The 13,703-nt window shown below is 49.2% G+C and overlaps 1 protein-coding gene across 1 annotated transcript in view; it reads left to right on the top strand.

Annotated features, from left to right (window-relative positions):
- MAPK4 (mitogen-activated protein kinase 4) overlaps positions 1-13,703 on the top strand; it is a 123,617-nt gene that overhangs the window by 75,426 nt on the left and 34,488 nt on the right. The window contains 1 exon segment of the mRNA XM_054694044.1: positions 12,090-13,514. Coding sequence (XP_054550019.1) covers positions 12,969-13,514 — 546 coding nt within the window. The 5' untranslated portion in view covers positions 12,090-12,968.

Raw genomic sequence — 13,703 nt, 5'->3', positions numbered from 1 at the left:
ACACGTTCCTCTCCAGTGGGTCATGTCCTATAATGTGATCTCTGTGGTGTGTAGTTCTGACTCTTAGGCTTTAGTAGCTTCTCAGTGAGAAGGCGTTCACAAGGAAAGCAGGGGAGAGGGTGTAAATGGCATTGCTGTAATGGACCCAGTCAGCCCATTGGTGAGTGTCGTGGTCAGTTCAGACTGCTGTAGCAAAGTGCCATGGACTATGTGGCTTACAAATAACAGAAAATTCATTCCTCCTATTTCTGGAGGCTGGTATGAACCCTCTTTTGGGTTGCAGGCAGCCAACTTCTCTTATAGCTTCACATGGTGGGGAAAAGGCAAGACGATCCCTTTGATAAAGGCACTAATCCCATTTGTGAAGGCCCCACCCTCATGACCTAGTTATCTCCCAAAGGCACCACTTCCTAATATTGTCACGCTGGGGGATAGGATTTCAGGGGGACACAAATATTCAGTCCATTGCAATGATTCACAGTAGAATCATTCCTAGATACTCCATCCTGGGCTCATGTCTCAGAATGTGTGCAGTCATATGAGAAGATAAGCTTAATTTAGCTTACCCCCCTCCCAACCAGCCCTCTACCAAAGAAGAGACCCCAAACATATGTGCAATGGCTAAGGGATCAGTACTCACCTCTCCCCACATAAGGCTCTCACTCTTAAGAAGTGTGAAGGATGTGCCTGAGGGTTGAGAGAGGGAGCACTTCCAACCCGCCAGAGCCCAGCTATGTCCTGTGGGCTGTTCATTTTAATATCAGTCAGCATGGTCATAACTCCCCTCCCATTTGTGCTTTATGCTTTCCAAAGTATGTTCATGTCACCCGGCCTGTGTTCTTACCCCACCCACTCAAGTAGATGGCGGCAGTGTGGTTAGTCCCACTTCACAGATTTGAAATTCCTGGTTGGAAAGCTGACAGGCTGGGGCAGCACTAGAACCCGGGCCTCTTGGCTCCTGTCTCCCACCCCATCCCACTAATGGCTTTCCTTCTCAGCTCTGACAGCCCCATGTGACCCAGGGATTGTTGCTGTCACCTGAGCTGTTGAAATACCACTTCTTCTGTCAGTTGTGAACAGGGAGAGGTAATCCCAGGATAGGGAACATTTTTTTTCCTGCTCAAGAATGATTTCTTTGTACCTCTGAGCACAACCCTTATAAATGATTAGTCTCCATGGGAATAGCAGGAGGTGGCGGTGCACACACATTCACTGGCTAATGGGCCAGGTGAGTGGGTGAGAAGCAGGACTGGTGAGAGGAAGTCAAGAACTCTATGAAACCTGCGGGGGCCGCACGCAGGATTCAAATCAGACAGGACTTGTGAAATTCTCACATCTGGTTGGCATCTTTCTAGGGGAGTAAAGTGAGTATTACAAATTTGAATTTGTCAGCAGTGGTCTGGAGTATGAGACTTCTCAATGCATTGCTGGTTTACTGCTGGGTAGATTAGGGATTAGACCTTGGGGAATAGAGTGATGTGCATCTTACCAAGCTGCTAGTCAGATCCTGAAGATCAGAATTATAGCTGCTACAAAAAGGGAAAAATGTGGCATGGGTGGGGAGAAGGGCAAGGGACACAGCCTGACTGATTAGTTAGTCTGGAGAGTGAAAGGAGTATCAGGGAAGGCTTCCTGGATGAAGAGGTATTAAACTGAGACCTCAAGGATGAGTAAGAATAAGAGAACAGTGTGCATGGAGGTCCACAGATGAGGGAGAACATGACATTTTCCATGAACTGAAAGATATTTTGTGTGGCTGGTGAGTGGAGTTAAGGAAATCACGAAATCAGAGACCAGAGATGTTTAGAAAGGATGTCGGTTCCCAACATGACGTAAGGGAGCAAGGTAAATCTCTTTTCTCCAGGGAACTGGGAAAACTAGAAAAACAAAAGCAAGCACTGCAGTGTGAGAGGGTTTGGGGGTGGGAGGACAGACCTCTGTAACCAGACTCCCTGGTGGGAGATGACAGAGTGCACTGGTGTTAGAAGCATGCCTGGATTAGGACCTGGGCCCTACCCCTTTTTAGTGTGTGATCTTGAGGAAGTCACTCCAATTCTGTGCATAATGGAAGGACCAGGAGGAAACAGGAGCCTCCTGTGCACAAGGCTCCAAGCTGTGTTTATTCACTTAGGGTATACCTGCCTCACAGTGTGTTGAGAACCAATGTGTGTGACTGTCCCCAGCACATAGTAGACCCTCAATAAATACCAGCTAAGTTGAACTGTGTGCCTGAGGCAGGAGCATGGTTGTAATAATAGCACGTGAGGCCAGAGAGAGCTGTGTGTGGATGTCTGAGGTGTCTCCTGTGTGGCCAGCTACCGTCAGTGTTGGGGTTCTCGGATGCCATTTGAGAAGAGGCTGATTTTCTGGGCTCATCAGGAACAAGAGGGTGATCACTGGCTATCAGTGTCTGCCATGTACAAAATGGATCTACAGTAGTTCATATGGTGTATATTTGCCACTCCTAGTCTAAAAGCAGGAGAACTTAATGCCATATCCTTAAGCCAACAAACCAGAGATCATTCAGGGTCCGGGCCATGGGTTGACTACAGGCATAACTGGGCCCATGTAGGGACCCCCAATTTTGGCAGGCGAATTCAGTTCTGAGCAGTGAGCTTCTCAAGGGCCAGTGACTTTTTGCTTTCCAGAGATGACAGGTTAAATCTGGACTAACAGAGTAAATTTCCTAATTCAGGGAAGGCCTGGGGGCTGACAGACTCGGCTCCATGGGCTCTAAAGCAGTTGTGGGAGAAATCCAAGACAGAGGCTCTGCCTTTGAGAAGCTCAGACCGTGGCTGGGATCACTGCCCTTCAGAAGGCAGTCCAAACAACAACCGCTCCAAATGGGGCCTCACCTTATTTAGCCACTGAAGTCATAACTGTCCTGATTTAGCTTTTGGAAGAGATCGACATCTCCTGTGACCCCAGGTTTCCTTCCTTAAAAAGCGGAGGATAAGAAGTTTCTCCTTGAAACCCACAAAGGTCAGACATTGCAGGAGCCCTCTGAATCAGAAGCCACGTAAGTGCTGGCAACCCCCCACCCCCACCCCCCTTGCACACACTTGCGATCCTGACCTGGCGCTCCCAGCCTGGGCGGGTGTAGCCTCATCCCATGCTGTTCCCATGGCGACCAGCTCCCACTCTTCACACCAGGGACCCAGTCTGCCCCCTCCCCAGCTTTGCGCCCATGTGGGCACAGTGTCCAGCAAGGCCTCTGGAATTTCTCTCCATACCCTTACGGTGCTGTTGGGAGGCCTGGAAGTCTTCGTGCTCCCTGGCTGATTATGTAATTTTCAAGAGTTAAAACTGAGCAAAGACAGACTTTGCGAGCTCCCGGAGTTTGCTTCTGGGGCAGGAGTATCCCCACCAGGACCTGATGTTCTGATCTCTCTGCTAACATTTTCCTTCCAACCCTACTGGGGCTTTCCTGTCACCCCCTTGGGGACCTGTAGAAACAGGGTCTCCTGTTTCTTGCTTGGAGGTGTCCCCACCAGCATGTTCTCGAGGACACCTTATAAGGGCGGGTGGTATTGCTGCCGCAGAGGGACGCTAAGCCCTTTGCGTGTGCCAGGGGAGCGTGCCCATGGGGCCTGGCCTGGGGATCAGTGCCTATCAGCAGCCCTTGTCGGAGACATATTATTCTAGACTAAGCAATGCTTTTGGCTTGGGTCAGTTGCCGTCCTGCCAGCTGGTGTGGGAGGGGCTATCCCAGGACCCAGCTGGGAGTGTCCCGGGCCGAGACTGCCATGGGGCAAAGGAAGTGCTGTCTGAGTGGACATCACAGGTGGCAGCATTCGGGGCCTCCATCTCTCCGGGCACCCTATTTCCTGCACACAGGTAGGTCAGTTCCACAAACTGCTCCAGCCTCCTCACTCCCTGGGTGGAGGGAACAGACTTCATTTCAAATGCTGGAAGGCCAGGAAGAGTTGTTTCTTCTAATCCTGGAAACTGCTGCCACAGCCGAGGGTACAACCCAGACCCAATGGGGCTCAGTGCTGAGAATCAGAGCTAAGACAGTGATTCCTGACTCAGCCACGGTCCCTTCCTTGGCGAGGTATCTTCCAGCCACTGTGCTCTTTTGGGTCCAGTACGGCATCCTCATTGAACCCCCATCTTTACCTCCTGCTTACCCTGGAGGCACTCAAAAAGCTTTCGTTTTCTAGATCTCAAGGGCACATTTTGTCTTCCTGTTTATTGTAACTAAAACCTTTCTGCAAACATGTAGCCATTTCTGTGTCAACTGGCATTTGTTTACGGGGTCCCTCCTATAAGCCAGACGCTGGGGCTACATCAATGGAAAATGGCTGGTAAGGTTTCTGCCCTTTGAGAGGCTGTAGATGGGGAGGAGAATCCAGGCCAGGAGGACCAGGACCCCAACCCTAGAATTTCTCCAGGCCTCAGGCCAAGTTGGCCTGTTCCCCATCTTGGAATTGCCAAGAACCGCAAGTCTCTTAGTCCCTCCTCTCCAATATCCCCAAATTTAGTGGCTTACATGGCATGTCTCGTCACACAGTTCCTGGGGGTCAGGAATCTGGGGACGGCTTAGCCGGTACCTGACATGAGGGCCCCCGGGAGACTGCAGTCAGGCTGTGAGCAGGGAAGATGTGCTTCCAGAGCCCCTCACACGGTGGTCGGCAGACCTCCCAAGAGCCGCTGCTGAGAACTCGCCCGCGGTCTCCCCACAACACTGCCTCCTGCCATGGCCCTGGCTTCCCCAGGGCGCTCCGCCAAGATGGGGCCTGATTTCCGAAGTGACATCCCATTACTTCTGCCATATTCTGTTCCTTAGAAGGAGTCAGTAAGTCTAGCTCGCTCTTTTTATTTATTTTTATTTTTTATTTATTATATATATATTTTTACATCATTTTTTCATTTTTGCACAATGTATGCATTTTCGTGTTGGTTATAGTCCCCATGCAATTCCCCCCCTCCCTTATTTTGACCCTAATCCCACTAGGGATGTAGCTCACTCTTAAAGTGGGGGACTACACAGGACCTGAAGCCAGGAGGTAGGTGCGATCTGCGGTGGCCAACTTAGAAGCCACATCTTCCCAGCGTTGCCTCTGAGGGATCTGCCTAGTCGGACTCCTGTGACTCGGGCGGTGGGCTCGGGCAGCTCACCCCCGAGGGTTTGTGCAACTGCTTCTGTGATTGACTTGGGTGGGCTGCTCTCTCCCAGCAGCTGCTCACGGCCGGGAGGTATGTGCTCTACATCTCTTTATCTCCCACTTAGAACAACTGTTATTGGGCAGAAGGAGGGGTACCCTGGGGCCCCCAACCTGCCCCCTTTAAATGGATTTTGTCATCTGCTGCATCAGGACAAAAAATTTACTAAGACCTTCAGTGGAAAAGAACGTTAATACAATTAATGTGTGATAGAGAGGAGTTTAAAAGTTTCCCGAGGAAATACCCAGTTTCCATCCCCTAGTGGGTAAACGCCCAGCCAAACAGGATAGGCCCAAAGCGGGGCCACTGAGCCCCGAAAGCTGGCCACAAGTCTAAGGCACCTTCTGGTGGGGACCCACAGGAAAGGGCAGAAGGGGCCAGGCAAGTCTGGAAGGGAAATAAAAGAATCAAAATCAAGATAAAGGCTGCCATTGTCAGCCTCCCCCGGGTCTCTCACCCACATCTGTCTCTTTAAGCGTCTCCTTTTTTGTGTCTCAAGTGGCTGTTACAAGCCCAAGGCAGGGAAGTAAGCACAGCTTCTTTACATGTCTCTAGGCTCCTTGTGCCTCCTCCAGGTCTTTTTCTTGATCTCCTTCCTTTCTCTCAGTCCTCTAGCTTCTCCTCCCGCCTAGCTGCACCCTCCCTTGGGTGGGGCAGGGAACCTGGAACCTCCCCTCTCTATGGATATCACCCTGTTACACAACCACATACCTAACCAGTTATTATCAGTTAGATAATTTCAGCTTCAAGTTGAAAAAAAAAGACAATAAAAAATGTCTTCAACAATAGGATATGGAGATCTCACTTGGCAAGGCTAGAGTAGGCATTTCCAACTTGGCTCAGCTTCTCAGCCATGTCAACAAGGCCCCACACTGATTGGCCAACTCCAGCATGTTGGCCTCTGTCCCCAGACTTGTGCTCATATGGCATCTAGGTGGTTACTCTGCACCAGCACCGCTTCCTCCCACAACTGCACCCAAGGACTAGAATTAGGAAAGGAAAAATTTTCCCCAGACTTCTACCCCCACCCAACCGGGACCTTCCCTTTACAATATATTGTCCAGAACTGGATCATCCATGCATCTAAGTCAACCACTGCCAGAGAGGAATTGGATTACCATGATTCGCTTAGGCACAAGTTCTCAACAGGGATGGGTGTGAGAGATTGTCCTCTAGGCTTCTGAAAATTGGAGAGGTGGGGGAGAGTAGCTGTCACAGGCATCAGGGAATGCTACTGGCATGTGGTTGGTCAGGGCCAGGGTTGCCAAACTTTCAACAGTAGACACCATCCAGCTCCACAAAATAATTCTTTGGCTCAAATGTCAGTACTGTCCCTGCTGACTTAGACCAGTGGATCTCAGCCGAAGGTGGTTTTGTGCCTCTTCCATTCGTGATAGTTTTCAATGTTTAGAGACATTATGGTTGTCACAACTGGGACTTTTACTGGCATCTAGTGTAGGGCTGCTGTTAAATATCCTACAGTACACAGGACAGTCCCACAGCTAAGAATGATCTGAGTCAAACTGTCAGTCTTGCAGAGGTTGAGAAGCCTGCTTTATTCCAACCATAAGTCACCCTTGGGTTAGTCTCAGCTGCTCAGGGGCTGACCCAGACCTGGTTTCTGTTCATTTGGAGGAATTGGGAATGGTTCCTGGGTAGGTGACCAATGTCACCTGCAGGATCTCTGGGAGTCAGCCAGCTGGCAAGTGTTCAGAGGAGCTCACGTCTAAGTTGCCCAGTCCCTGCAGCCACAGGCTCAGCTGTCTCAGGTTTACTGTTAGGATGGGAGTCAAGAACTGGTTGGGAGGGTGGGTTAGCATTGTTTGAAGTTGAATTTGTTTGTTTTCTCAACACTTAATCTCATTTCAATGCTCTATTTATCAGTTTCTCCTTCCCTAAATTGGGTTTGTTAACCGTGGCCTCTGCACTGGGGCTGAGCACAGGCTAAAAAGGTGACTGCCTTGTGCTGTCATTTGAGAGGGACCACAGGCTGTGCTTCCCCTAAATTTGTCCTTCACTGGACCTAGTAAATCACACTGGATCTTGATGGTTCATGGTGAGAATCACTCACCTGAGCTCAGATAAGTATTCCTGTGATGATAGTGGGGGATTTGGAGTCATACTCACCTGAATTTATGTCCCAGGTTCATTACCAGCTAATGGTGTGACTTGGGGCAAGTCACTTCCCTCTGGGGATTCATGGGAGAATAATACTAACCTCGTAGGGTTGTTTTGAGACATAACTGAATTAATGGACCAAATTTTGGCCTGTGGTGAACTCTCAATAGTGTGGTTACACCATCTTTTTTTAATTAATCTTTTTTTTTTAAAGATTTATTTATTTATTTATACAAGCACTGGGCACAGTCAGAAGCGCGGGAGGGTGAGAGAATTCACCAGAGCCAGAGCGGGGAGCAGAGCAGGCAGAAGGTCCGAAGTACACTGCTGAGGGGAGCAGCGGGCAGCAGTGTAGGACTGCTGCGCGCCATGTGGGACCCTCACCTGGTGGCCGGGGAGCAGTCGGGGATGGAACCGGCACTGCAGAGGCTACGGGCAGCTTCGCAACCCAGCGCTCAACCGCTGCGCCACCGGGGAGGCTCTAATTATCATTTTTGAAAAGTTTAGATTTATAAAAAAAAAGTTGCAAAGATAGTACAAAGATTTCCCATATATGCCAAATTAGAGATCAATATTGGTTACACCATCTTTTTCATGTCGTCTTTGCCACCTCTCCAGAAAGCTTTTGTTTAGATCAAGTGGGGTTCAGGGGTGAGGTGCATCAACAGTGCAGTGGAATCGCAGAACTGAAAGGTAGCTTGTGGTAAACAGTTGAGCCCAGAGGGCATGAAACCTACAATGAACTCACCTAAGCCTGGGGTGGGGTCCCAAGGCCAGGGTACCTTACAGGGAGGGCAGGCCTGGGATTGTGCCACTAGGCGGGACAGCAGGATGTCCAGGTGGGAGGACACAATGCGGGAAGAGTTGGAAAGGAATGTAGGTTGTAACTTCATGCCTCCTCATGAACAAGTTGGGGGATATTCCTATACCAGCTAGAGCAGGGACCAGCTAACTCTAGCCCCCAGGCCAAGTCCCCTATTTACTTTTATCAGTAAAGTTTTATTGAAATGTAGCTATTGTCAGGTGTGTTACAAAGGCAGGATTGAGTAGTTGCATCAGAGACTGTATGTCCTGCAAAGTCCAAGTTATTTATTCTCTTGTTAGAAAAACATTACCTTTCTCTGGTCTAGAGAACTTGAGGCTTCAGGTGAGATAGATCTGAACGGTGCCACCTAGAATTGCACAGTGTAAAACCTGTTTGACTATAACACCCTCCCCCACCCCATCTTCCCAGGAAGGATTTTCTGCAAATTTTTGGGCGCTCAGGAGAGGGAAGAAAGCAGTGTCTATGAAATGTCAGCACCTCCCTAGGGGCCATAATTTCTGCTGAAAGTTGACAGCGTGGGGTTTGGGAGGATCTCAGCAGGCAGAGGAGGTGAGTCTAAATTTAGACTTTGCAAAGCCGCTTTGTAAACCAGAGCCCCAGGAATCCCAGAAAAGGACGTCAGCACAGACCGTCTCATCTCTGGTTTCCTTCCACGTGTTAAAAGGTGGGTGCATGAGAGAATAATTAATTGGCCTCAAATAAGATATTCCTGGAGAATCAATTAAAAATCAATGGGAGAATGAATTCCATTGTTAGGAGTCCTAGGGGGTATATTTATCAATTCCTGTGTTTCTTACTGTGACATTCACCTTGGATGTGTGGGTGCCTGGTCTGCCCTTGCAGAGAGATACGTGCATTTTTCTTGTTGGGTGTCATTCGAGCACAGCTGAACCGATGACCTTTCCTTCTTGCAAGAAAAATGCCAGCTCCCTGGCTGGAAATCACACCTGTGATTCAGAACATCTCTGAGCCAACTCCTCCAAATGAAAAGTGACTGTTTTGCTCAGAGAAGCTGCATCCTGCCAAGGGCAGCTGTGCCCACTCCTCTGCCCAGGTGGGCACATTCAGATGCCAGGTCTGCCCCGCCCCAGGATCAATGGGCCCGCACCTCTTGGTATATCATGCAAGAATTGAATCGCTAATCTGAGACTTCTTAGATAATAGGTGTTTCATAATCAGTTCAGCTGGGGAGAAAAGCAAAGGGTTTACAACAGACACAGGGGTTAAAAAGGAAACATAGGAAATGAAGAGGTTAGAGATGAGATGAATAATAGTAAACTCAAAGGGGCACTGAGAAATAGAAGAGGCCCTCCTGGTTAGTGTTGAAACCCTGAGAGAGGCATCTCCTCAGATGAGAGAAAGGGACTAAAGTTCGTAAGTGCTGGTCCGCCTGAGTAGCTGATTTGCTGTGGGAAGCTTGCGTCAGAACAGCAGTCCCAGGGAGGGAAGACTGGCCCCCTAAGAAATGTGAACGCCCCCCCCCCAACTGTGTATCCATAGCTAACGTTCCTCAGGTACTTCCAACTATTAGGGTCTAGTTGGAAGTTGGGCCTCTATGGAAAGTTCAGCAACTGCTCTGGCTAGTATGTGGTGAATGTCAAATGCAGCAGACACACAGATGCCTTAGCAGTTTAGCAACCGGGGAGTGTTGCTGAGGTCACTTCAGAGAGGAAGCAAGTCTTTGTGTGCATATTAAATGATGGGAATTTCAAAAAGTGGAGAGGAAGCAAGAGAACATTTCTGGAACTGGTGGGGCATTAACAAGCAAATAGAAATTTGCAGGAATAAGGAGGCTTTCAGGAGCCTGTGAGGAAGGTGCAGGGGTTGGAATTGAGCCTTCCCAAGGGGGCGTGGAACCTACCCTACCCAAGCATACTGGGAAGATCACACACACAGACACACACACCAACGTGCACACACACAAGGGAGATAGTCCCTCCCATGTGAGAGGAAAAGGAGTTTTAAAAATAAATAAAGCATCTCTTAATTGTTCACAGACTATCTGCATTGCAGTTGATCTTGAACAAATCCTGCTTTCAGCTTGCTGGTGATGTCATCTCTTCCCTGCTCAGGTGCTCATTCCTGTCTCTGTTTACAACCCATTGGGAGCTGAAAAGGAAGACGGCTTAAGTGTCCCTTCTCATAAAGCAAAATACATAATTGCCTGTTTGCTGTGCCCTTGGGACCAGACTTGACATATGGATAGAAAGTGATAGAAGCTCCAGTTTAGTTTGTCTCCTGACTTGGGCTGCAGGAGTCAGAGGAGGTACGGAAAGGGGTATAGGGGTGACTCTTTGTTCCCCTTAGTTAGGTATCAAGGGGATTTCACTAGCACAGACCATAGACTGCGGCTCAAAGGGTGCTCTCAGCACTGTCCTCCAACTGGCCGGGATCCTCAAACAGAAAAAGGTACTCATTTATCTGTTCATCAGATGCTTACTGACTGGCCCATGCTGGAAGCACTGAGCTGGTGCTCTTTGAGCTTTCGTGCCCTTGTCTGCAAAGTGAGAACTTGTACTAGAGTCATTGCCTCTCATGCTGTTGGCACTTGGGGGTGGGTGGCAGCTACTCGCTGCTGGGGATGCTGCTGGGATGGTTCCAAATCTGACCCTGCTCTTTAAAGGCCAATAGTGATACCTCATCAAAAGCGCCAAGGAGGGCCGGGCCCTTCCCAATGAAGGCACATTGGACTCACATGCTACAGTTGCTTCACCATCTATAATTCTGTAAGTCTATGATTATTTTGTTGTGGGCCCAATAAGAAACTTGCAGAGTAGAATTGTGCCAGATGAGATGAAACAGAATGGTAGGTAAATCTCACTCAAGTGTGAGGGAGTTTTTAACAATGGCAGCAAAAGGTGACATCTGTTGAGAAATTACTGTATGTCAGGTCCTTGGAAAATTTCTTTCACTTGAAGTCTTTAGAGGGCATCTAATTACTCCCTACTCCACATCATCTGTGTCACCTAACTTCTCCCCTTAATTTCAGAACATTGAGTGGACTGCTGTCCTGCGTCACTTACCATTTACAGAGCAGGGTTTAGATATGAAAGTATCCCTATAGGGATGAGATTGAAGAAGCAGCCTTCACTAAGTTGACCTCTTTGTGCTGGGTAGTGTTTGTTCTTTGCACTTGTTGACTTAATAAACTTATAAAACATGACACCCCTTAGAAACTATGATACTGCCTTTATTCAAGAGCTCTGAATTCTATTGCTAGTTTTGCAGCTTTTTCTCTCCACTTCGGTCCTATGCCTGTAATTTGAGTCAGCAGTCAACGGGAAGCCTTCAGACTAGGATTTGACCCAGTGCTTTGAAGAACTTGCTCCCCATCTTCCAAGAGAATACAGTTCACCTTGCAGACCTGGTTCTGGTTTGCTGGGCAGAGTCCCTTATTTAGGGTGGCAATAAAATGTGCTTGTAATTTGGTATGTGTGCTTATGTCATCTGGGTGGTGAGCAAGAGATACAATGTAATTAAATCTCAGTGCATGCAAATTCTCTCTTAAAATATTCAAAGACATTTGCAAAAGAAGAGAGGAAAGAGGTCCAAGTAGAAAAGCAAGATTATTGATCATTTATTTTCTGCCTGTAAATAGTTACTTATTACTCTCACTGTTCCCAGCTAGGGCTGATGTGTGTGTTTGGAGAACTTAACAAATGAACTTTGTAAAGGTCAGAGCTGATCATTCCCACCCACATTTGTACATGTTAACCTTCGGGGAGCAGGCATTTACATAAAAGGCACACCATTTGATGGTCTTATCAAATCAATCCATCTTCTCTCTCTTTCAGGGGAGTTTTGCACACAGCAGGAGGGGTGGCCAGGCAGGGCAAAGCCTGGAATCCCCTGAGCAAGCAGTGTTTCACTTGGCTGGACAGATCAAATAACACTTGGGCTGGTTAACAAAAGACACGCAAGTGGGAAGGTGTTGCAAGCTGAGTGTGGAAATTTACCCAACGTTATATTTCTTTGACAGGGAAGGAGACTCAGTCCGAGAGATGCCAAGTTCCTGCAGTCTCTCTGAAGTCCGGCAGAACACAGCTTCATTGGAGGAGGCATGGATGAGGGGGTGACAGAGGATGCCGCCCACATCTGAAGCCTCCGGAGGATCCTGACCTGGCAGCTGAGCACCGCTCGGATGTGGGACTTCAGGTATAACTCGGTGTGGAGCTCATGAAAAGTACTTGGGTTTCTCCAGCCCTCTTCACCAATCAATGTTCACTGGGCTGGTTTGGATATCAGAATCTGAGTGGAGCTGACAGAGGTAGGAAAAAACCTCTAGAAGCCTCCAGAAGCAATTGTCTGGACCCCTCCAAACTGGTTGGGCAACAGAGAGCAGGTAGCAAGCTGCCGGAGGCTGTGATTCAGCTGAGCTTTGGACTATCGTAAGGAATCTAGCTCAGCAACAGCGCCACATTTCAGCCAAAGGAACGTCTTTGAACGAAGGATTTAAAGGGGAGAGTTTCTGCTGCTTTACTGTGATCCATTGTGACAGAAAACATTATGTTCACCTAGAGAAAAGCACTGTTTTTTCTTTCAAGAGTCTGTATTTGCAAGAAGCATGAGCCATCCTAAGCTTTGGGATGGGCTCGGGATATGGAGGAGGTGGTGGACAGCTCTCCCCGTGCAGGTTCAGAAAACAGCCTGAGCCTCCAACTTCTGCAGCTTGGCGGGTATGGACATAGGCCACTCCCGGCTCCAGAGAGCTGGTGGCTGCAAAATCACCAGGAGAAGCAGCATCTCTCTGCTTTGGGACTTGACAGAATGAAGTGTGCTGGGGAAGCCACTACCTGGGACGTGGACTTTCCTGTCTGCCCCTTCGTCGCACGGGCAGCCCCTGACCACTGAGCCAACAATGGCTGAGAAGGGCGACTCCATTGCCAGTGTCTATGGGTATGACCTTGGTGGACGCTTCATTGACTTCCAACCCCTGGGCTTCGGTGTCAATGGGCTGGTGCTGTCGGCCGTGGACAGCAGGGCCTGCCGGAAGGTGGCCGTGAAAAAGATCACCCTGAGCGATGCCCGCAGCATGAAGCATGCGCTCCGGGAGATCAAGATCATCCGGCGCCTGGACCATGACAACATCGTGAAAGTGTACGAGGTGCTGGGGCCCAAGGGCACCGACCTGCAGGGTGAGCTGTTTAAGTTCAGCGTGGCCTACATCGTCCAGGAATACATGGAGACTGACCTGGCCCGCCTGCTGGAGCAGGGCACGCTGACGGAGGAGCACGCCAAGCTGTTCATGTACCAGCTGCTCCGCGGGCTCAAGTACATCCACTCGGCCAACGTGCTACACAGGGACCTGAAGCCTGCCAACATCTTCATCAGCACAGAGGACCTTGTGCTCAAGATTGGGGACTTCGGATTGGCGAGGATCGTCGATCAGCATTATTCACACAAGGTAGGTCTGGCTGAAAGGCGTGGTGTGTGGCATCCTCAAGAACACTGAGTGTGGCAGAGGGTATTCCTCGCGCCATGGAATCAGGGACCTGGGGTCAGTAGCAGGGGAAGATAGAGCGTCCAGAAGGGTCACTGGTATTGGTGGGAGGGCAGGGGGGAGATTCTGGTTCTTAATCTTGACTCTGCTGAA

The sequence above is a fragment of the Talpa occidentalis genome, unplaced genomic scaffold, assembly GCF_014898055.3.
Source record: "Talpa occidentalis isolate TD23 unplaced genomic scaffold, MPIMG_talOcc4v2.1 talOcc4.13, whole genome shotgun sequence".
Taxonomy (NCBI): Eukaryota; Metazoa; Chordata; class Mammalia; order Eulipotyphla; family Talpidae; genus Talpa; species Talpa occidentalis.
This window is presented reverse-complemented; position numbering and strand designations above follow the sequence as displayed.